The sequence below is a fragment of the Gekko japonicus genome, unplaced genomic scaffold (assembly GCF_001447785.1).
Source record: "Gekko japonicus isolate JY-2015 unplaced genomic scaffold, Gekko_japonicus_V1.1 scaffold135, whole genome shotgun sequence".
NCBI lineage: Eukaryota > Metazoa > Chordata > Lepidosauria > Squamata > Gekkonidae > Gekko > Gekko japonicus.
The window spans coordinates 2,163,727-2,187,943 of NW_015175359.1; the positions used below are offsets into that span (position 1 = coordinate 2,163,727).

The window sequence follows — 24,217 nt, forward strand, 5'->3', positions numbered from 1 at the left end:
AGCTATGATAATGTTCAGCCTTTTATTGAAGAGTTCCTTCAGATCTTCACCTCAGTGCTTCAGGAGAGGAGGTGAGAACTGAGAGGATGGGGTTTGGGTGGAAGAACAGCAGCATTCGTCCAGCTGTTTGTTGTTGAAAGTACCTTGTAATCATCTGGAAGGTTGCTAGGAGTTTGGGGGGGGAATCCCCCCCAAAACAATAACAATCTGCAGTGATGCAGAACTGACTGTGCTGGGGGGAACTGCTTCTTTCTCAGTGCTTTCAACATGTGCTCTTAAAAGCTGTCAAAGGGCATTCAGAACTATTTCATCCTGGGCTGCCCTATTTCCTATGTTACTTTTGGGGGACACTGTTTGGGGTGGGGACAGGGACAGAGTGGGAGTGTGTTTTGAAGCAGTGTGCTGTCCCGAAAGCCCATACGACTCTGTATGAGGGGACATCCAAGGCTCCTCCCCGCCACTTTTATTTGTATGATCCCAATCTACCTTCTTTGTTGCTCTCGTGGTATGTGAGAGGCTGGAAGGGTGTGGCAGTTAAAGACGTGACCTAGTGCAACATAGTCCCTCAGTGCATTGCAGTGTGTGTGTGGTGGAGGGGGGGGGTATCTGCCACTAGAGGCCTGTTAAATTCTGGGGCCAGCTTTGCAAGGCAAGTGGATACGATAGGATGCTTTCCCCCAGTACCCAGAAGAGTTCTTGCAGTGATCCTGTTAGGAATTTGGAAACCACACACTTGTTTCCATGGAGGGACGCCCTTTGTCCCCTCTACAACAGCAAAGGAGGAAGGAAGGCAGTGGGTCAGTCTAGCGCTTTAGGATGCTGCTGTAAGACTTGATCACCGAAGACAATATAAAAGAAATGAATGTGTATACCCCTAGCAGTAGTGGCTCGATCATACCCTTTTCAACTGTCACTGAACGCTCCAGTCCTCCTGAATGCTACCCCACAGATTCTGAAGCCCTCTTGTACGTATATTTCCTTGTTTTGTACTTACAGGTTTCTCCGTGACTATGATGAGTTGTTTCCTGTGGCAGATGATGTGAGCCTCCTCCAGCAAGCCTCCTCCAGTTTGTATCCTTTGCCATTAAAAAAAGTAAGAGCAGCCCTGCTGGACTGTACCAGAAGTCTGTCTAGTTCAACATCCCAATTACATTGGTGGCTGGCCTGATTATTTATTCTCATTTCTTACCTACCCGCCCTCCAGAAATCCAGTTCAAAGCAGTATGCACAGTTATTAAGCAATAAAATCAATCCATCTGAAATTGCAAACAAATAGCTAAACAAACCAGCAACAAGAATCTGAAGTAGAGAAAAATGGGAAAAGGCGAAGTAATCAAAAACACTGGAATAAAAAGGTCATTGACTAGCAATGGAATGCTAGGAATGTGTCCAGCAGGCCCTTTGGGGGAAGGAATTAAAGAGATGTGGCATGACTAGCAGAGAAGACCCTGTTCGTGGTCACTGAAAAGGTCTTCTAGTGAAGATCTAAGTGACTGGACAGATTCTGGGAAGCCCACCACCACAATGTGAAGGCAAGAGCCCTTCCTTACTGTTTCTGCTCAGCAACTACTATTCAGAGGGAATACTGCCTTTGAACATAGTTTAGACTATGCCCATTGGGAGCCTCCTCAAGGTGGGGGAAACATCTGTGTAAACCTCTTCTCCTCCCACTCCCACCAGAGTTGTATCACTGAGAGCAACCTTAAAAATTGCTTCTTTAGGATTAATTTGTGTTAAGGGTGTCTCTGAGAACATACACAATGCATTTCCCTTGTTGCTGTATGCCTCTGGGATTTGGAGCATGGCTTCCAGTTGCTAGCGTGTTACTTTCAAGGCAGCCTGTCTTTAGAAATGTTGCACTTTCATCAGGTCTTGAGGTTTGAACATCAAAGCTTTTCTGCCAGAGTTGCATGGACGGTGCTGACCTTGCTGTAACATTGTTCTATCTACAGGCTGATAGCAGCGATGAAACAATAGTGCTGACCTTGCTGTAACATTGTTCTACAGGCTGATAGCAGCGATGAAACAATTAGTTTTAGATCCCTGGCAGTCTGGCTTCAGGCCTGGTTATGGGACTGAAACTCCCTTGATCGCCGTGTTGGATAACCTGTGCTAGGTAGTTGATTGGGACAGTCCATCCCTGTTGGTGCTTTTGGATCTCTTAGTGGCTTTGGATACCATCCACCATGGTGTCCTTTGGGGCAACAGGCTGGAATGGATCTGGGGGCACTGTTTTGTGGTGATTTTGATCTTACCTGGCTGAGGGGTCCCAGAAGATGTTACTGGTGGGCTACAGTTTTCCCTTTTGGCCTATGGGGCACACTCCCAAGTTTTTTAATATAGTGGATGAAATCAAGTGGGCATTTGGAGCAAAGTGTCATCTACAACTGATGACCCACAACTCTGTCTCTCCATCTAAATTCAGGGAGGGTGGTGGAAACTCTGGACTGGTTTCTGGACTAGTAATGAAGCTTAATACAGACAAGATGGAAGTGCTGTTGGTTGGGGTTAAGGTCCACAGGAAGCAGAGTTACAGCCTGTGCTTGATGGATAGCACTTCCCTTGAAGGAGCAGGTGTGCACCTTTGGGGTGCTCCTGGATCCTGCCCTGCTGCTTGAAAACCAGGTAGCTGGGAGTGTCTTTCTCCAGTTTAAACCAGATTACTAGCTAAAACCATTCCTGGAAGCTTCAGGACAGGCCTTGGTTGCAAATACCTTGGCAATGTTGAAACTGGACTACTGTAATGCTTTATGTGGCAGCCGCCTTTGCAGATGTTTGCAAATGTGCAACTGGCACAGATGTGGCAGACTCGGGTGCTAATTAGGATGTGTAATGAGAGCCCTTACTGACCTTGGATCTGAGTGCCTGTAGGACAACCTGCACCCATGTGAATCCGCCCTTAGCTTGAGATCCATAGCTTGGCCTTCTCTCTGGGTAAGCTTTACAAGAGATAGGATTGCTGAGCACACAGACAGGGCCTTCCCTGTGCTCTTGAACTCTCTTTTTGGAGTTTCAAATGCCTTCTCATTGATAGCCTTCTGAAGATTGGTTAAGAATGTTATTTTCTGAAGGGTAAGATTGCCAACTGCCTGCTGGAAATATGTCCTATCCCTTTAACAGAGGCTTAATGAGATCTTGTTTACCAAGTGGTATTATTTACTTCCATGTCATAAAAAGCTTGAGTTGTCCATTACCCATCTCTATTAAAAATGTTCCCACACAGATTTTATTAAAGGAACACGACATTTTTCTCTAGGACAGTTGGCAACCCTACTGGAAGGGCTTTCAAATGGAATTGAAAGAGCTCTCTTCTCAAAGCTGATCTTGTTTTTGGTTTAATATTTTTAACTCTGGCTTCTTTTAAAGGCTCTACGGTTTCAGAGCCGTATCTGTTTTTTAACTTCTGCTATTTGACTGTTTTGTTCTATTTTGCTGTCCCCATAATTTCATTTTACTTCATTGTTTTATTTATATTATTTTCTTCTGTTTGAAAGCCACCCAAGTGCTTTTTAAGTGGAAGTTCATGGTTTAATTCCTCTGCATAAGTAAATAAGAAACAGTGATACCATCTTGATGTGCTTGGGTGGGAGGGAATATGGGCAAGGCTGTGATAAAGATAATAAGCCCTGCCAGTGTTCCTTCTAAGCTGAGTTAGTGTGAGCAAGCTCACAGTTTTTTAGCCTCTGACTCACAGAGCAATCTAATTTATGCAGTAGCCAAATGGCTCACTCGCAACTTTAATGCCAGTTGGTCACAAAGTAGAATTTTTGCTCACAAAACTCCACAGCTTAGAGGAAGCATTGGAGGTTCTGCTATATAGCCTTTCTCTGCACAGGCTTCCCTGTCTGTGTCAGATTCTGACACCCCAGTGGCAGCCTTCTGACATAAACAGGAAGTGAGAGCTGTCTGTTATCTCTGGTTCTGTTCTTCCCCTAACTCTATGGTTTCAGTAGGCTTCCACAGCCTGGTAGAGATGACTGTTGCCCACAGTTTCTGTCTGCGCTTGGCCAGTTTGCTGTTTCTGCTTTGGCTCAATTACAAGAGGGGCAAAAAGCAAATTAAGGGTGCAAATGGTGATGTGGGTGATGGTTGAGTTTACTATGTATTTCAACTAGCAACATGCCCTTAACACACGTTTGTAGGGATGAAACCCGGACAACTTACATTCTGAAAGCTGTGGAAGGTGCCTGGGAGGGAGTAGATAGGAGGAAAGAAACGACGAAAGGCCCATCCATGCCAGAAGAAACAGCTGGAACTTCAGCAACACCGCCCAGCAGCAACAAGGGGCTGGAGAGGCTCATAGAAGATCCTGTAGAGGTGGGTCCACAGAATACACTTAGGCTTACCTTAGTCATGAAGGGAGAGGTGAGGGTGGCAACATGAACTGCCCTGTTATGTCACAGTGCTCATGTATGCATTCATGAGGGTTAGTCTGGTCTGCTTGAATTTCACACCAGAAGTGCTTCAACTCAAATAGGGTGGCTGGCAAGGATCAGCAAGGGTCCCCCCCAAAAAATATATATATATAAGGATTGTTATCCGTAGTCAAACTCTTAACTGCAGGCCTTCCAGCAGCTGTGCAGGAGTTCTGTTCCTGGAGCCACTATATCCTTGTGCAAAACAATAGGCCTTCTGGAGCGTTGACAGCTCGATCAGCTTTTTGCTTTGGTCTCTGCCCTTCCCTGTCCTTCCAGATAGAAGACTTGAAGCCCTAATGCACCAGCTGTTGGCATCTTACAGATGTTGCCTCTGCTTATTCCTACTTCATCCCTTGCTCCCCCCATTCCCACCAATCTAACTACCTTCTTCTCACTCTGTATCTGCTGCCTCTACCTGGACTACCTTTCCAGCTTTCTTTTCCAGCTTATAATTTTATCTTGTCCCTCATGCTTGGGGTTGACTGCTTCTTTGGAAAAGGTCTGGTCTGCAAAAGACCTCCAGGGCAGAGCAGCTTATAGCAGCAAGGGTTTCTTGGGAAGCCTTCTCCACTCTTAGTCTTTTTCTGTGGTGCTGAACCAGAAGCACTCAAATCTCTTTGGCAAAGATGAAGAGTCCATGGTGAACTTAGTGATTTTCTGCATGTTTTGTTTAAATGGTGTTTGTTTTGTGGCATTCTTCTCCCTGTTTTTTTGCACCCTGCTTCTTTTTAAGTACTGTGATCCTACTGAAGTAACATATTGCCTATTGTGTTTGCCTAGTGTGCTGGAGCAGCTGTGATGCCATCAGCCAGGGTCTCCGGGGTAGAGCTGGATTCTCTGATCTCCCAAGTGAAAGATTTGTTACCTGATCTTGGAGAGGGCTTTGTCCTGGTCTGCCTGGAAGAATACAACTATGATGTTGAACAGGTGATCAACAACATTCTCGAAGACAAACTAGTGGCATCCCTGCAGAAGCTGGACCATGCAATGCCAAGGTGGGGCTAAAAGAGGCTCTTTACCTTTTAACATCTTTTTGACATTCTGAAAGCAAATGCTTGAATGGCTTGTGTACTTTTGGGGATAATGGCCATGGAACATCATCCTTTTTATGGAGACATTTGATTGGGGGAAGAAGGAGTGTGTGCCCAAGTTGTTTCTGGACATTTTAAATTAAGGTATTGTTGTCTGCCTTGAGATTCTGGGGATCTGAAACACTTCTTTCAGGCAGTAAGAATCTTCCTCCTGTTCCCTGGGGTTTCTGTGCCCTCCCCACCCCAGAGGCCAGTTTCCTGTTCCTGGGACGGGTGGATGTAATTCTAAATTGGGACGATAGTTCAGGGAGGAAAGGCCCCATCAGCTTTCTTTTTTAAAATGAGAATTCGGGTGCTAGAACGCCTGCTCTCATGTGTAATTCAGTCCCAAGTTAGAACACCAGGATTTCTGGGTTTTTGTGCCACAGTACCTTGTTCTTTACGACAAGATACTGAGCTTCTGACCTGTTTCCTCCAGGCCATTGAAACAAGATCCAACCCCTCTAGTCACTGCACGATGCAATATTTTCCAGAATGATGAATTTGATATTTTCAGCAAAGATTCTGTGGACATGTCCCGGATACAGAAAGGCAAACGGTGAGTTATGTGTTCTGTGCCCACAGGCATTCATAACAAGCATTCTGAATCCCTTATGTAATTCCAAAGGCTTTGCTGGTTAGTTTGGGATCGGTTAGGAAAACATGGTTGTATCAGTATTTTCAGCCACTGGAAGTGCTATTCTTTGTTCAGAGTGTTTTCTGATTGCAGTATCACGGAATGCAACAGTGGGGCTGTTTTCCCTATGCCATTTTCTCAATGACAATCCCTCAGTGACGATTTGCCTTCTGAGGGGGAAAATGTGGAATCCTCTCCCCCCCTGCCACTGGTCTGAACATATTGGCAGCCCTTCCATCAATGGTTGCATTTCGGTGTTTAAAAAAAGAGAGCGTGATTGTCAGGAGAGCAGTCTCAGATCTCTGACATGACATGCAGGTTGTCTCAGTCTGTAAGGAGCCGTGTCAATTTTTTTATCATCTTGGTCTTCCAGACTGACATGTGACACTGCAGATCCATGTTCAGAACCCCAGGTATGTAATTTTTAGCTGCAAAAAGGTGTCACAGAGGACCTGATATAGAACAGGGTTGAAATTCTGCAGAAAGACAGTTTAACGATTTCCCCTTCTGGCCCTTTCTCTTATTGGGCTTCCCCATTTTAAACTCCAGAAAGGAAGCAGGACAGTTGCCTGTAGTTTGCTGGTCTTTTCCCTTCCCCAGTGCTTCAAATGAAACTCTTTGTCTGTGTGTGTGTCTGGGGGGTGGGTGGGTGAATTAGCTTTCCTGTTCTCCAGCTTGCAGCCTTGACCACCATTTCCCCACACAGCTAACTTGGATCTGTGGATCCAGATGCAGATGCCAAGCACCATGTACAGTTCAGCACTAAACGCTCGTATAAAAGATACTGCAGCACCTCTGGAACCAGTGAATGCCTTTTGTATTTCTGAACAGCTCTGTTGCAACGCTGGCTGGCTGGCTTGACAGGAAGCAATTACTGAACTGTCATCAGCCTTTTTTTTGCTGAGAACCAACTTGAATTTTTTTTTAACCTCTTCAGGTACATGTGAGACAAGCCAGATATTGCAAATGTGCTCATGGGGGTGAGCAGCCAGCTTTTGGGCAGTGCTGGCAACAGTGCAGTACTTAGCAGTGAGACAGAGGTGCTTGAAAGCTAATCTTCAACATTGCATGTAATTGTGATTGCTATATGGAAATGATGCAAGGGGTGGAGCTGCACCATGTAAGTTGCCTGCGCTTCCATGGAAGGCTTTCATTAAGCTGTGCTGGCCCAGGAAACTGGTCATTCCAGACTCACCTGCACCTGAGACATGATCTTTCACCACTGGTATGAGGAGAATGCAAAGATGTGGAACTCATAGACCCAAGTAACACATACATTCCTGGGAGCAAAACGTTACTAACTGTGTAATTTAGAAAAGGGATTTCCACATAGTTTTGCAGAGGAAGTGCTTACGTAAGGCCTTGATGAAAGCAGGAAGGGCTCAGCATTGATAAGAAGAGTTAGCTGCCAAAGGTGCTCTTGAATGAGTATCTGCAGGATTAGGAGCCAATGTTATTGGCATGTTCTAGGTGCCATTGGTTGGGACGTTTTAAGGCATTGTGCAGAAAAGGCAGACAAAAAATCATTTGTTGGCTGGAATAAAAGCTATTAAACCAAGGGAAGTAAAGCGCACAGAAAGTGGCACTTGTGCAGAGAAATCTGGAGGCAGGTGTAGGAAGATGGCCAGGCCAAGACTTGAGCCTGATCTGGGAACACTGACAGCTAGACCAGGTCCGTAAGAGCTGTTGAGCTGGCTGTAATGTCTACAGTATGATAATATTGCCCATTTTGCCTTTCATTCTATATATCTGTGCCCTTCCATAAGGGTCACTACCATGCAGATTGGGAAGCTCCCAGCTCTAGTCATAATAAAGTCTTTCCACACAACCCAAGTCGCATGAGTTTTGCCAAACGTTTTCACACCCAGTCATTGCTGTAAATTTTTTCTCATTGTGCCATTTGGCAGTTGGACAGCTCACTTCACCAGCTACAACGCATATGCATGTTGGCAAAAATAGAGCGGGTTGTGTGAAATGAAACTTAAATGACTTTAAAATAAGTCCGTTTCTGTCTGTGTTGGTGTAAGTGGTGTGTCGTGGCTTCCCAGTTATAACATGGGTTTAATGTTACTTGCCAGGGTTTGCAAGGCATGGGAGATGCTGTCTTCTATGTGATTTCATGTTCATGTCCTTTAGCAAGGATACTAGTATCCTGGAGCAGAATACAAATTCATGAATGTCCTCCGCTTCCGCTGAAAAAAAGTTGTATCATTATGTGATTGCAGCGGTGTGTGTGTGTGTGTTTTAGTGACTAATGCAAGAATATTGCAAAGCATAAATTATGTTCCTAGCTACTGCTGTAAATTGCACCTCCCATGTATGTGAGCATGAAGAAGCAGCACAGCCCAACATGCCATGTATGTGCAGCTTGGCTTTCTCCATACAGGAAATCTGGCCTCCACGACAAGGCAAAATTCATATAGCCCCCAGGTTTGGACTATTGGTTGCAAAGATGTGATGTTTTTAGATTTCTCTAGTGGTTGGTGTCTCTTGGGCTACATTTGGGGCAATTTAAACTTATTAGATGGTCTGAAAACATTTAAACCATTTGGGGGTTAATCTGAATATTTCCTTCTGAGAGAGAGAAAGAGAGCTGTACAAAATGGCCTGTTTTTTTAAAGTAATCGGGGTGTCTTACAGTGAAGTCCTAAGTAGAGTGACACCATATGTCCATTCTTGCACAGTGCACCAAATGGCATATATAGCTGCTCAGAACTGAGATGAATGGGCAGGCTTAACATCAGGGCTAAAAGCAGCCCAGGAAAGCACTTTCTGATTCTAAGTATGGGATGGGAAAAGAGTTAACCTTTCCCTAGCACTATAGCCCTGCCCCTCCCAGCTATTTTATTTTATTTTTTGCCTTTAGATTAAGGGCCAGTGGTGGTGCTGTTTTGGCTGGCCCATCTGTTTCTAAGTACTCACTTGCTGCTGCACTGTTCCATAGCCACAGGTTGTTGGAACTTGGCGTTTTGCGTCTGTGTAATAGTGCACATTACAATGATCTGGTGTTTAGCTGTAATGAACAAGGTATTTGTAGACGACATTAGGGGGCGCTGTATACCTGGAAATGCATCTTCACTGCCAGATTCATCCACTCCATTCATGGATGCAGGACGCCCTGTCCTTGAGAGTCCCTGCCCATTTTCAATTTGACTAATTGCATCTGGCATCCCTTGAAACTCCCTGCTTCATTTCAGCCTCCTGTGGCTGCTTTCATTCTGGTGGATGCTGCTAAATTGCTGCAGCCGGAATTGCTTAAGCACTCCTGGGAGAGACTTAATTCAGTAAGTCATATCCATGCAGGCATCTGTGATTCCCATGGCTTCACTGGGGCTAGAAGGGGGAACTTTTTGGAGCTGTCTGGTGCCCCATGTGGTAGCCATTCAGGGCTGCAGATTGAAATGTTTCCAAAGATGCACTGCCTCCTCTGAGCACCTGGGTGACTCTCCTTCCCAGGTAGTCCATTGGTCTTCCTTGACCAAGCAGAGCTATAAACACGTCCAGGTCAGGCTTAAGTTTTGCAAGGTAGCAGGTAGCATTGATCTTATCTGAAAAGCAGCCTAAAAATGCTTAAAAGAAATATGTTAAAAATGCCCACTTCTTGGTTATGTAAGCTCGATTCCTTGCCTGCTGGATTCCCCTGAGGCCCTGACTTTAGGGATTCCTGCTTCCCACGCCTCTGCATCTCAATGCTTCCTGTGGCTTCATATAGCAGCATGTAGAATGAATTGTTCCCTCTCGGAATGTACGTGATTAAAGGAGGAGGAGGAAGGCCGTGTATGTACAGCTTTCTGCAAGGAATATTGCAAAGCTAGAGAAGGCCCAGAAAAGGGCAGTTGATAGAATCAAGGGTTTGTAGCACCCTCCCTGCAAGAAGTTAAAGTGCTGTGCAGGCTTTTTGGTTCAGAAAATAGGCAGGATATTATTTATTTTATTGAATATATACATTTAGAAGAAGAAGAGTTGGATTTATACCCCATCCTTCACTTGGAGTCTCAGAGCAGCTTACAATCACCTTCCCTTTGTCTCCCCACAACAGACCCCCTGTGAGGTAGGTGGGGCTGAGAGAGCTCTGAGAGAACTGTGACTGACCCAAGGTCACCCAGCTGGATTCATGTGGAGGAGGAGTGAGGAATCAAACACGGTTCTCCAGATTAGAGTCTGCCACTCTTAACCACTACGTCTTGAACTGGAATAGCTTTTTAATACATTTATGGCATAACTAGGAGGCATTCAGTAAAATTGATTGGCAGTACATTTAATATTCAGGACAGACATCCTTAACACACAGGATTCATTTCCACAAGAGGTGCTGATGGCCTAGAGACTTAAATAACTTTTAAAAGTCTTAGACTCATGGAGCATAGGCCTGTGGAGAATTAGAGCTTCCCCTTGAGTCAGGATTTATCTCTCCTCTTTCTTTTCGCGCAAAGCTGTGGGGCAAAATGCGGCCACGCAGCAGCTTGTGTGAAATTGACACGTACCATGGGGCAAAAGGGAAGAGCAAGCGCGGAGCAGCGCTTGTGGGAAATCAGCCTCAGTAGGCTGCCGCCATTTCTTTCCTCAGTTAGCCCTTTCTTCCCTTGACAGGAGGAGCCAGCAATCCCTTTAGTAACTTGAGAAAGCAGTTTGGCCTGTGGGGAAGGTGTCTGGGCTGGCAAGTGGTTTGTCAGGATGCACAGAGCTAAGGGGAAAGAGGGGTCAAGACAGGCAGGTTAAAAGACTATAAAATTTCAAACAATATAAAATTTCAAACAATCTTGTTCATGTACTTGAACATTTAGACAGGTCCTCCTAACTTTCACAGCTCATATGTGAGGTTCAACTTTATTTTTCTTCCAGATTCATAATGGTCAGACAAGTCATTTTCAGTTCTAAGAGTTGAGGAAAAGGGGAAAGGGGAAGGGGAAAGTTCATCTAATCAATTGAGTGAAGGTGCTACGAGGCTCCCTCCCTCAGATTGGGGTGATAAAAATGGGTTAAAGTGGGATGAGCAGGCACCCCAAACCTTTGGGGTAGATTTTATGTACATTGTGGAAGATGGTTCCTGGTCCCTTGTGTCTTCATCCTGTTTTACATTGCTTTTTCTCCACATGGTAGTATGCAGTTGTGTGAAGGAATCTGTGGATGCAAACTACAAGTAAATTAACTTCGCTAACTTAACTAACAAACAGCTAACTTAGCTGCCATTCTGGGATGAATCTCTTTTGATGGGCTTTTGTAAAAGCAAAATGCCTGTAAGCCCACATGGCATCCATTGCAAGATAATATAGATGGCAAAGGCAGAAGAAAATCTTGCAAAAGAGCAGATTGTATATAGGTGTGGTTCATGTGCCTAGTTATTAATGAATTCTAGCAAATAGGAAGAAGAGTTCACAAAGCCAGTGAATTGTATCTCTGGCACTTGATAACTTCACTTTTTTCATAGTGCAATAAGTGAGACCAAATGGAACTATTTTTATTTTTTTTGCTGTCAATACTTGACCTACAGAAGTGACAAAGCCACAACCAAAGGTTTACTGAATGACAAGAGCATTGTGGCTGAACAGAGGGAGCGCTACAGTCAGTACTCTGTGATAGTGGAGGAGGTCACAGAGCAGAGTGGAGAAGGCCTTTTCTACCAGGACGATTATGAGGATGAATATGATGATACCTATGATGGCAACCAGGTGGGAGCAAATGATGCCGATTCAGACGATGAGCTGATCAGTAGGAGGTGAGTTGGGAGCTCCCCGTGGATTGGCCTGTGTCAGGGGTGGCCAGACTTGCTTAACGTAACAGCCACACAGAATAAACGTCAGATGTTTGAGAGTCGCAAGGCATGAACAGATATCACACAGACGTTTTTATTGAAAAATACGCACATTTGCTTTTTATTAATGTTAAATTAGACTGCTTGAAAGAGCCGCATGCAGCTCCCGAGCTGCAGTTTGGCCACCCCTGGCCTATGTCATGGCCCATATGCACATTAGAGCAGCAAAGACAGAACTTGTTTTTATGCTTATAGTTAAGACCAGATTGGGATTTGAAAAACGTTGCCTGGTAAGAAGAGATTCAATCTAAGCACTGAATTCCTTTCTTATAAAAGATCAACATACAGTCAGACATCGGTAAAAAGACCTTAGGTATTACAAATAAAGCAAGCAAGGCTGTTTCTCAAGTTACGCAGTGATTTGCTTCATATAAAATGTCAATCAACTGCTACATGAAGTGTCTCACAATACCTACTGATTTGAATCAATCCTGCTGATATGTGCCCACTCAATGAATCAGCCTCTAGATTCACGTCAAGCAGGTGGTTTTCATTGACTGAGGCTGTAGCTGCCTCTTACATTGCTAAACTGTGGTCATGTCTGGAACAGGTCAACTTTATTCACTCATGTGGATGCAGCTGTGGTCATAGTTACATATTTAAAAAGTTGTATCTTATATGTGTATGTTCGGTTGGGTGGTGCACAGGATAAACAGGGCATACTGTAATCATGTAGCTATTTTAGTTTCCGGAAATTGCAAATGAGGTTCTCTGCAAGCCACAGACTGAGTAGCGCTGGATCAGGGTTTTGGACTAGAATTGGGAGACCTGGGTAGAGATGCAAGGAGTGGACCCCTCTGAGAGTGGGTCTTTTTGTTGTGTATCGGCTGGTGGAATGCACTGGTAGCGCCCGGCACAGAAGTGCCCCAGAAAATCTGAGTGGAAGAGAAAACAGGGCCAGAGGAGTGACTCATACAGAGATGCCAAAGGAAGCCTCCTCTGTTGGGAACTTTGGGAGATGGTAATTATTTAACGTATTTTTCCCCAGTCCACTGATCAGACATCAAATTAACATTTGATAATATGACATTCAAGATACATGAGGAGGAAGGGTTTATCAAAACTGGGTTTTATTTTTGTATTTAAACCTGCAGCTCAGCCTTTTACAAGGCCCCCAAGGTTGCTTATGATGTGAACAAGAATATTAAGAGTAAAGTAAAATAAAACCCCACTAAAATGTGGATGCATATTAAAAGCCCCCCAAGTGTGCTTCCCTCTTCTTGCTAGCTTGCTGGTCTCAACAAGGCTGGGTTTACTTATTTTTGTATTTAAATCTGCAGCTCAGCCTTTTACAAGGCCCCCAAGGTTGCTTATGATGTGAACAAGAATATTAAGAGTAAAGTAAAATAAAACCCCACTAAAATGTGGATGCATATTAAAAGCCCCCCAAGTGTGCTTCCCTCTTCTTGCTAGCTTGCTGGTCTCAACAAGGCTGGGTTTACCACCAGCTTGAGGGTGTTTTTAGATGGGGTGAGCACATGCCAATCTCTACCAGTGGTAAAAAATGGAGGAGTTCCTTGTTTGTGTGATGCACATCTTCGGGCAGGGCTAAACTTCATGGGAATTGTCACTGTGGATTTTTCACCTTGAAATTCTCACTGTATTCTCTCTCCTAATCCACCCCACCCCTTCCCTGTAGGCCGTTTACCATCCCTCAGGTGCTGAGGTCAAAAGAGCAGGGAGAGGAGGAGGAGGAAGAGGAAGAAGAGGTGGAAACAAATGCAAAGGAAGCTACGAAGGTGATTTGATTTGCAAGGGGGTAGCAAAGGTCATGGAGTAGGCACTTGCATTGCTGTTGCTGATGTGACAAGGCAGAGTATGAGCGACAGTATTTTTTTTACCATGCTGCTCTTAACCCTGAGTGTGAGGAAGGCTTGCACTGTGATGCTTTCATTTTGCATACTGCTGGTTTGGTGTGAAGATCAGCAGAGGTTGCCCAAGAGGAGCTGCTTTCTGTCATTTCCTTCTCCTCCTGGCTCCAGGCTGAGCAGAAGGCTTCCATAGTCCCCTCCCTTCTTCCACAAAGCCACAGCAGCCTCTCTGGCCTTTACAACCAAGTCTGTGCCCTCACTATTTAAAGAGTGATGCATGGGTTGGTTGCACTGCACCAAGTCAGCTGTTCTGAATAGCAGCATTGTGGAATCCTCTGCCTTCATCCTCACTAGGTGGCTGGCTAGGACCAGTGGGATTAGCAGGCAGTGAGGCATTGCCAGGCGTGGAGGGCACTTTGTGTGCTATGTACGACAGGTTTAACTCATGAACTCAGAGCATCTTCTCACAATGACCAGTTTCAACATAACTGTGCTTCTGAGACATCCTACCTCTTGGTGGATTCCCAAGGCCCACTCTCTGATCACTACTCTGACAGGCTATCAAGAGAAGGTTTCCTTTTATAGAACAAGGCCTCTTGCTACCATGAATGCTGGAAATGTTCCACTGTCAGGGTGATAGATCAAGATGGGTAGCCATGTTAGTCTGTCTGTAGCAGTAGAAAAGAGCAAGAGACCAGTAGTACCTTAAAGACTAACAAAATTTGTGGTATGAGCTTTTGTTAGATCTGAAGAATTGAGAACTGACTCACAGAAGCTAATACCCTGCCACAAATGTTGTTAGTCTTTAAGGTGCTACTGGACTCTTGTTCTTTCCTTACTCTATCCGGGTGTGAGACAGCAGGTATGTAAGTCTGCAGCCTAAATCTATCCTCTCCAACCTCATCCCTGTTGCCCAAAAAGCTCAAAACCCAAAAATAAGAACAGATCTGTGTAGTACCTTTTATTAGGAACAACTGCAATGAACAGTATGCCCGCTTTTGAATACAGCAGAACTCTTCTTCAGGCTGGAGGTGACAAAGTAAAAAATAAAAAAGGATGTGGGGGAGAAAAATATTTTCCAGGCCATGATTTTGAAGGACTTCTGTCATTGACATTCTTAACACTGAATATCAGATACATTGGTGTCCTTGATCTATGGCTGCATTCAAGTTCTTCTGTGTAAGAGAGAGAGAAAAACAAACAAATCGTGTTTCTCTACTGGAATGACAAAGGTCAACAGAGTTCCTTTGATCTGCCTGACACCAGGTGAAATACACAGATTCCTTATAAGGCTGAAAGTGAAGGAGCGCCTTGATAATCATTGTATTAACACTAAGTGGACACTTCTTTGAAATGGAGAAATGTTCATGTCTGAATGCAGTAGGGGTAAGGAATCTGTGGACAGTGGGGCCGCTCTGCATTAAGGCTGCCTTATTTTAAAGGCTGTCACGGCAGTGCTGAAACTAGCAGTGCTTTCCTTAAAAATACTTTAATAAATGTATGTATAAAAGCAAAAGCAATATGATATTAACTGTCTTATACAGCTGTATGCAAACAGAAGGTACATTCCATTTATCTCAGGAAATTGCTGTGGATGTGAGTCCTTATGTTCATTTATATTCTTTTTTTTCTTTCTGAAGCTCCAAAAATTCCAACACAACTTTATTTTTCTCCCTGTCTGAATTTGATTATAGTAGTTAATTTGCTCATAATAATAACCTTCCAAGCTTTTCAAAAGCCATTTATCTATTCTTGGCTTCCTGTCACTTTCCGAATGTTTTGCTCAGTTAGGAAATTATCCACCAGCTTCCTTCCTAGCAGGTTGGTTGAAGAAAAGAAATATTGTCTTGTTGGGGCGGGGGGTGGGGGGAGCACTGAGATAGTACTGGGTTAATCTTCCTAGCTGAGAGCATGGTTTGCCTTGCATGTTGAAGACCTCTGGGTCATTTGCAGGTAGCAGGGCTGGAAAAGAACCTTGTCGGAATGTTTTGAGAGCAGCTCTCTGGCAGACTAGATGAAACTGAGATAGATGGACCAGTGTTGAGTGTGATTGCCAAAAAAACATACAACTAGGGCCAGTTTTGAGTAAAATATTGGAAGTTCCCACCTGCTGGTACAAAACAGCAAGCATGTCAAGTGCTGTGTTTGAGTGCAGACAAACCATACGCTCAAACTGGTAATTTTAGTTAGTTAGAATTCTGTCCAGCTGCAGTAATACGTTCTGGTATATCCGCTGCACATTTTGTCTTCATGATAGTCCTCTGGTAGCCAGTTTGAACATGCTGTTTTCTGTTTTCCTCTCATAAACTGTATCACCTCTAGAATTCATGAGCAGAACCACTTTTTTGACAGCCGCCCTCCCCCTGTCAAAATCTCAATAAATAGAATGTTCTTTGTATTCTGTGGCAGGACCACTTTGTGCAGGATCCGGCAGTGCTGAGAGAGCGAGCTGAAGCCAGGCGGATGACCTTCCTTGCACGGAAAGGGTGAGACACACTCCTGCTTTGTGGGATGATAGCTAGAAGGGAACAGCACCGCTTCCTGTTGGTGATGGCACCAAAGAACCTGGTTATCTGAGAAATAAAAGCTATGGGCCTTGATGTCTGTAGTTGGCAACCCCCCTTTTGCCACCTCTGTCAAATCTTGCATATTGTGACCTTTGGCAGAGTGCTGTCACTCTTGCCCCATGAAGCCCAGTCAGGTATATATCTTCTTTTTAAAACTGAAGCTACATTGGCTACCTTCCATTCCTCTAGCAAGAAGGCCAGGTTTAGTAACCAGCCTCATATTTTGGTTGGAAGATCAACCATTTCCCACTCAAGTTCCTTAATAACAAGTTACTGTCTGCCCTCAGTGACTTAGTCATTTATTTATTTTTAAAATGTCTTCCCTGAAAACAGTGGCACAGACATGGGCATTTCTGCAACATCATCTGGAGAGAACACCCCGTTGCAAAGCATTTGTTCCACTTTTTCTGAAATGTCTTTCTCTCCACCTTCAGTAATCTTTTTGACAGCTTTGTCACTTAAAGTGCCCACCACCTCCTTCTGTGGTTGAATTGTTCATCTGATGATTTTTCTGTCTCTCTCTGTACTCCATATGTCTCAGTGAAAAAGGGGGGCAGGTTATAAATAAGATAATCAAATAGAGGGATTTTTTGTTGTCTGTTCCAGTGTCCTTAACAATATGATTGTTCGCATTTCCTTACTTTCATCATGATTTTGTTTTGCTTACTGTTAGAGACACGTGGATCGGCCTAAATCTCTCTTCCAGTAAAAAAGGCTAGAAACATTTATTGATTCTTCCAGCTACCTGGTGCAGAACATGTGACAAAGGTTTTACTTTCCTTCTGCTGCAGGCATAAGCCAGACAACTCAGCAGCTGTTGCTGGTGGCGCCAAAGGACATGGCCAGAGCCGAGAGACAGTACAGGAGCGGAGGAAAAAAGAAGCCAACAAGGGGGCCAGGGCTAACCATAACCGGCGAGCCATGGCCGACAGAAAGCGTAACAAAGGCATGATCCCATCCTGAAGAATGGGAGAAGGGGGCCCTATACCTAGTCACCTCATAGTCGACATGGAAGGCATCATACTCCCAAATCCAGCACTTATCCCCTATGAAAGGGCTCCTGCCTAACAGTCTGACTCTGGTTACTGCCCGCGTATGTAACACGTTTGATCTCATTACATGGGAGAACTGCAACAGCTGCGTGTTGTGATATTTATAATGATACTTTTATTCCCACTCAAGGAACCTTGCTGTTCTTTCAGCTGACCTATAAATTCTCTTTCGGTACAGATAATGCAAGTGCCTTGTTCCACCAGGCCAATTTGCATTCAGTCCAGCATTGTTTCCAGCAGTCGGAAGCTGGATGCCTCCGGGGAGCTGCATAAGCAGGGCGTGAAGGCAGTGGCCAGCCCCTGCTCTGACTTCACTATCAGTCATTCAGGGACATCGCAGGCAGTGACTAGGGAGGCTCTCCATAGGCTGCCACCACTCTGGTATGGATCTCCTTGGGATGCCCAGAGCACCCACCTTGACCCCTTATCCACTCTTGCCCAATAGGGTATACTTTATATGGGACTGGATGAGGCATGAGGACCCAGGCAGAATAATAGACGCTGTTTAAGATATCTAGTAACAACTGCAATTCAAGTAACATGTAAAATATTGAGAACAGTAAAGGTAGGTAAGCAAACAAAATAAAACACCCTAACACCTCTGTCTAGACTGTTCCTAGCTGTCTCTTGGTGACTGGCTTCAAGCTGACTCCCCCCTTCCTGGATGAGGGATTCCTCCGTCTGCAGCAGCCTTTCCCCACCTCTGCTCCCTAGGAGTGAACCATCTTCCACTTTGGGCAAGGCCTTTGATCCCTTCTTCCCAGGCACCACCCTCTACTGGTGTAAGCTTTCCCTCCAGATTCCCTGCTAACCAATCACAGAGTCCAAAGGAGACCTGGGAAATGTAGGCCTTGATAGCTACTCTAGTACAGGCTTCTGCAGAGCCACTAGGCCTCCCCAGAGCCTGTAGGCCACACTACTATAGGCATCATGACAAGGGGCCTGGTGCTTCTAGACTTGGGGGTTCCATTTGGCTGCCATAGCTGTGTTGATAGATTTATGGAGGACAGCCCTCTTTTTTAAAGAAATCTCTGCTAATGGGTATTATCCCATTTTGTAAGAGTGAATGCCACAAGTTCATCAGGTGTGTGCATTGTCCCAGAGTAAAATAATAAAATAATAATAATCTTTCAATTTATTGATCGCTCAATCCTGCAGAGCTTGCTGGCTCTGAGCGATTTACAGTTACTCATTTGTACGAGGGACTAACAATGATTTGTGGGGTAAGGGAGGACAACATATATACATCTTAAATTACACACATTTGCAGCCAACGAGGGTTTTCTTTCAGTTGAAGATGAGACGTGATCCGATCAGCATTTTTCCTCGGCCTGGTTTGATGGCGTCAGCTTTCTCCAGACTCCTTCGAGTTGTAGCGCCGCACTGCCACCACCTGGCCGGAACGGCCCATTACAGGCTTTCTTCAAGCGGAGAAGATCTCTCTAGGCTTTCCATCTTGCGAGCTGGACTTCTGTTTGTCGGCTAACACCGCTCAACCCCACAGGGGGGAGGGGGGGTGTTCAGTACCGCCTTTGTCTTAGCCCTGAAGTGACTATTCATTGCTTTCATTGGGGTGACTGCTGAGATCCAGCGTTACAAGGGATAAAAACTTCCATCAGGATCAAAGTAGATGAGATATTTTAACATCCATGACCTTATTAGAGTCTTGTATTGTTAAGTAGTAGCTGTAGGGGCCTCTGATTTGGGCTGCAGGGAGGAAGAGGTTTAACTCTACTGTCTACTGTGACTGTTACTAATTTTATAAACCTCTTATCCCGCTCTGCTCATTGTCATCTTATTTTGCCAGACCAGGTGCTTTAGGCTTTTCTTATAGGGAAGTTTCTCTAACTGCTTAGACATTAGAAGAAGAGTTGGTTTTTATATCCCACTTTTCACTACTCAAAGGAGTCTCAGAGCAGTTTACAATTGCCTTTCCTTCCTCTCCCCACAACAGATACCCTGTGAGGTAGGTAGGGCTGAGAGAGCTCTGAGAGAACTGTGACTGATCCAAGGTCACCCAGCTGGCTTCATGTGGAGGAGGAGTGGGGAATCACACGGTTCTACAGGAGTGGGGAATCAAAAACCACTACACCAAACTGGCTCATTTCTAGCTCTGATGGCCTTTTTGAGATGCAGTCCACAGATATCCAAAATGTTTGTGTGTCCATTTTTTAAAATTGTCCTGTGTTAGTAAAATGGAAAATCCAGGAATAGCCATGCCAGGTGCCTAACTGGAGTTAAGCTGTGGTGTCTTGTGAGCAAAAATTCTACTTTGTGAGCTACTGGCATTAAAGTTGTGAGCAAGTGATTTGGCTACTGCATAAATTAGTTTGCTCTGGAGCCGCCCTTCCTGAGCTAAGACGAAAATGTGAGCTGGAGGCTAAAAAACTGTGAGCTAGCTGACACTAACTCAGCTGAGAGAGAACACTGGTTACCAGCCATAGTGATTTAGATAGTATAGATGATATAGTGATTGAGGCAGTCTTGAGGCCTTAAACGGCTTGTTTTTGTCTAGTGAAGGCTCCCTGAACTTGGAGAGTTGTAGATGTTTGACATTTCCTAGGATCTGGTCGGTTCAATTCTGTATAATGGAGTCCAAAGTGCTAAAAGCTGCAGTCTGATGTGCATATTTCTGAGGAACGGCTCTACTCTGTGGCATAGGGACCTGCCTCTTAGCAAGCATGCCTGGGATTCCCCCGCTACGAGTTCTCTCGTCCACACAGCTTCCTGAACAGGAAAGTTGGTTCCTCTTGTTTTATTGGTGCAAGGATTCATACAGAAACCTCACAAGCTTTTGTCCCTTTAGCCCAGATTACTCTCTGTGGAATACTTGGTGCAGGACACTGCAGGGATGGTGTGTTCTCTTCAGAGCTACTATGCCAAAGGAACTGCAAGCAGTGTTCCCTCTAAGCTGAGTTAGTGTGAGCTAGCTCACAATTTTGTAGCCTCTTACTCACACATTTTTGTCTTAGCTCAGGAAAGGATGGCTCCAGAGCAAACTAATTTATGCAGTAGCCAAATCGCTTGCTCACAACTTCAATGTCAGCAGCTCACAAGACTCCACAGCTTAGAGGGAGCATTGCCTGCAATGCTACGTCAAGCATGAGTGTCACCTATTTAGGTTCTCGGCTACAAAGAGACAGGCCAGGCCTGCGTTTTGCTTGGACCTCCTTCAACTGGTTTTCTAAGCTTGTGGTTTTCTAATAGGTATTTCATATAACTCTTCCAAGACCTGGATTTAGAACTTTGCAGAGGGGGGACGGTGTGGGCAGATGAACAAAGAAGGGGGCGAGGAGGAAGAAAAGCCAGGAAACCAGTCAGGCAAAGAGATGCCACCCGCTTGCCCCTATCGCTTCTAGGTAAAGGTAAAGGTTTCCCTTGCTCAAAAGCCAGTTGAATCCGACTCTAGGGATGCCGTGCTCATCTCCGTTTGCAAGCCGAAGAGCCAGCACTGTCCAAAGATGTTTCTGTGGTCATGTGGCCGGCATGACTAGATGCCGAGGCGCACGGAACACTGTTAACCTTCCCACCACTTGCTGTTGAACTACTAGGTTGGCAGGAGCTGGGACCAGAGACGGGAGCTCACTCCGTCAGGTGGCACTCAGGTCTCGAACTGCTGAACTACTGACCTTCCAGCCTGCAGCTCAGCGCCTTAACCGCTTGAGCCACTGCAGCAAAGTCTACCGCCACGTAAATTGTTTCTGTTAGCAAGCAGAAGAGCTAGAAACATTTTAATTTAAAAAGGGGTGGGATATCAGGCTGCCAAATACTAGCCTCTGTCCCTGTGGGTCAGAGGCACACACCCTCCCTCCCATCCAATCCCCAGTGAAGTACAAAAATGTCTTGGCTTTGAAAAGGTTGAAGCAGCGCTCAGTCTTGGAGCCTTTATTGTTAAGTGGAACTGGGTAAAGTGCTATCAAAAAAGGCTTTACAAAATTGTTCAAATGCTTTGCTTTTTAAATGACGGGGAAGGCATCAGCCAGACCTTAAACTCAATTGGACCAGGATCAAGGCGAGGCCACTCTCCCACTGTGTAGGCACGCCTAGTGGGATGTGTGCCACCACCTCTGGCACAACAGACACGCTCTTGTCCATCATACCTTGATCTCTGATTAACCCTGCTTAGAAACGGTGCAGTAGTATGGTATATTTATTTATTTAATTCAATTTATACCCCGCCCTCCCCGCAATGCGGGCTCAGGGCGGCTTACATAGGGGCAAACGCCAATATAAAACATAATTAAAACCATTTAAAATCCAACAGTACAAAACATTCATAACGAGTTACTGACTAAAGTGCTCTAGATGTTCTACATCTAAACTCCCCTCAACCATGGCTGGAGAAACAAAGACCCCCTGAGATACACACCGGACTAATGGAGCCGGGCTCAAAGTTGAGGAGTGTCACAGGAGTGGCTGTATTGGAAAGAAAGAAAGGCGAGACCACTGTGCCGACAGATCAGGCTGCGGAGGTTGTGGGCAGCTGGTTTTGGAATGCAACCACCCCATGCACACGCCCAAAGAGGAATGGGCTTTTTAGATGGAGATGGATTCAGACCAACAGCTGCTTCCTACTGGGTGCGAAGGTGACCCAAGTGTCTTCCAAATTCATCGTAGCACATTTGTGGATCCCCCCCCCTTTCTCCGGTCTCTCTCAAACCTGCTTTGCTCCAAAGTTTTGCAGAAGATCTAAGTAAAGCCCACATGGCTGCTGTGTGGGTGGAAAATTCAGATTTCCTGGCCCAAACCTTGGTGAATCTTGTGTGCCATGTCTAGGTTAGATAGTGCACCATATATCTGTCTGTGTTGCCATAGAAACGCTGGGGGGGTAGGTGTGACGTGGGTTATTGTGGAATTTTATGCTTTTACCTAGAACCTGTAAGTTCCCGCGGTTTTCTTCCGTCCTAACAAGAGTTCTTGAACCTACAGCAAGCATCTCTCTAATAACCATTTCGCTGCCAATAGTGTGATTTAGCTGGGGACCTTACAGTATGTCTTTGAATTGTGCCTGTATTTGTTAACTCTACGGGTGCACAGCAGGAGCCATGGTTGTGGTGGTGGGGAGATTTAGCAGCTTTAGATCAGGGAAACACTGTTGGAGAGAGGGAGGGAGGCTTAACTCCCCCCCCATCACAACCAACACTCCCTCTAAACTGGAGTCTTGTGAGCAAAAATTCTACTTTGTGAGCTACTGACATTAAAGTTGTGAGCGAGCAATTAGGCTACTGCATCAGTTAGTTTGCTCTGGAGCCCTCCTTCCTGAGCTAAGGCAGAAATGTGTGAGCTGGAGGCTAAAAAATCTGTGAGCTAGCTCACACTAACTCAGCTTAGAGGGAACACTGATTCACAACTGTCCTGCTCTTCACCCAAGCTGGGAGTTGTTTTTAAAGCAAAAATTTAAAACTCTGAGTAATCCGACTGCCTATAGTTTTGATTCACTTCTGATCTGTCCCCACATCCATTCCCGGTTGTTTTAAGTTGTACAGTCTTTGCACTGTGCTAGGAGAACCCTGGCCTGTGTGCCTGGGAGCATTGCTGGTAACCAGTGTTCCCTCTAAGCTGAGTTAGTGTGAGCTAGCTCGCAGTTTTTTAGCCTCCAGCTCACACATTTTTGTCTTAGCTCAAGAAGGATGGCTCCAGAGCAAACTAATTTATGCAGTAGCCAAATCACTCACAACTTTAATGCCAGTAACTCAGAAAGTAGAATTTTTGCTCACAGCTTAGAAGGAGCATTGCTGGTAACTAGAAAAAGCTTTTAAAAACGTTCACACCAGGATGCCTGGTGGATAGGAAAGGGATCTTTGCCATGCAAAACTGACGCGTCTGGTTCTTATGGCCGGTGTTCAAACAAAGCTTTTATTTTTCAGAGTAGGGAGGAGCAGCAGAGAAAGAAGCTCCAGGTTTCTTTCAGTCTGTGAAAGAACTTGGTCAGAGCCACGCAGTGTTACTGAAATATGTTCTAACAAGGTAGTCCAATTCCAGTGTTTTGGGGTTTTTTTTTTTTTAATCCAGTGTTGGTCACTCCAGGCAGTCCTGTTGGTTGAAATGCTAAATGCTTAAGTGCAATTTCTTTTCTCCACCCAAACAGCCCTCTCCCGTTCCACTCACACTCAGCACAAGTGACAGGTTTGGAGAACTATATTTTAATGAACCCAAAGAAGGGAAGTTCACGCTTCACATTATGTACAAAACAAAAAAAACCTTGAACAGGCCAAAAAACAAAATTCAGAAAATTAAATGGCCAAGATATATATTTTTTTAAAGTACAGATGCTAATGAAAGAAAACACTGAATGGCCTACTAAAGCAGGACAGCGGAGCTTGGAGATTTTCCAAGCATTGTGTCGAACAAAGCTTAAAAATAACTGGCATGTCATCTAGAAATACCACTATATATATATATATATATATATATATAGATATATATATATAGATATATAGATATATAGATATATAGATAAGTGTATGGCTGATGGCACTGCTCCTCAGCATATATCGCCACCAATCAGAAGGCAAAGCCCGGGTCCCGCCCACACCACAACTGCTGCGACAACCTGGTCTTTTGCATATGGAAGCTGATTGGACTTTAGTCCATTCCACACCTCAAACTCCCCCCCCCCCCCCGCAAGGCAGTTGGAATTTTCAGTTGCATAACATACCTCATAGGGGAGAGGAGAATGGGTAACAATGGTTACCACTCTCCAGGTGAGGGCTACAGATAACTCAAACATACAAATGCTCTTCAGGTAGTAGAGATCAGTCCCTCTGGAGAAAACAGTGGACTCTGTCATTAAACCCTGCTGAGGTCGCCACAGGAAACTGACACTGTTTGCCCAAAGCCAGAGCACTCT

The 24,217-nt window shown here is 44.9% G+C and overlaps 1 protein-coding gene across 1 annotated transcript in view; it reads left to right on the forward strand.

The window, feature by feature from the left end:
- Positions 1-18,197, forward strand: part of ASCC2 (activating signal cointegrator 1 complex subunit 2) — a 42,162-nt gene extending 23,965 nt beyond the window's left edge. The window contains exons 11-19 of the mRNA XM_015425317.1: positions 3-71; positions 997-1,071; positions 4,143-4,317; positions 5,199-5,413; positions 5,928-6,047; positions 11,617-11,841; positions 13,577-13,676; positions 16,158-16,234; positions 17,107-18,197. Of these exons, the coding sequence (XP_015280803.1) occupies positions 3-71; positions 997-1,071; positions 4,143-4,317; positions 5,199-5,413; positions 5,928-6,047; positions 11,617-11,841; positions 13,577-13,676; positions 16,158-16,234; positions 17,107-17,278 (1,228 nt within the window). The 3' untranslated portion in view covers positions 17,279-18,197. The remainder of the gene's footprint in view (positions 1-2; positions 72-996; positions 1,072-4,142; positions 4,318-5,198; positions 5,414-5,927; positions 6,048-11,616; positions 11,842-13,576; positions 13,677-16,157; positions 16,235-17,106) is intronic.
- The last annotated feature ends 6,020 nt before the right edge of the window (positions 18,198-24,217 follow it).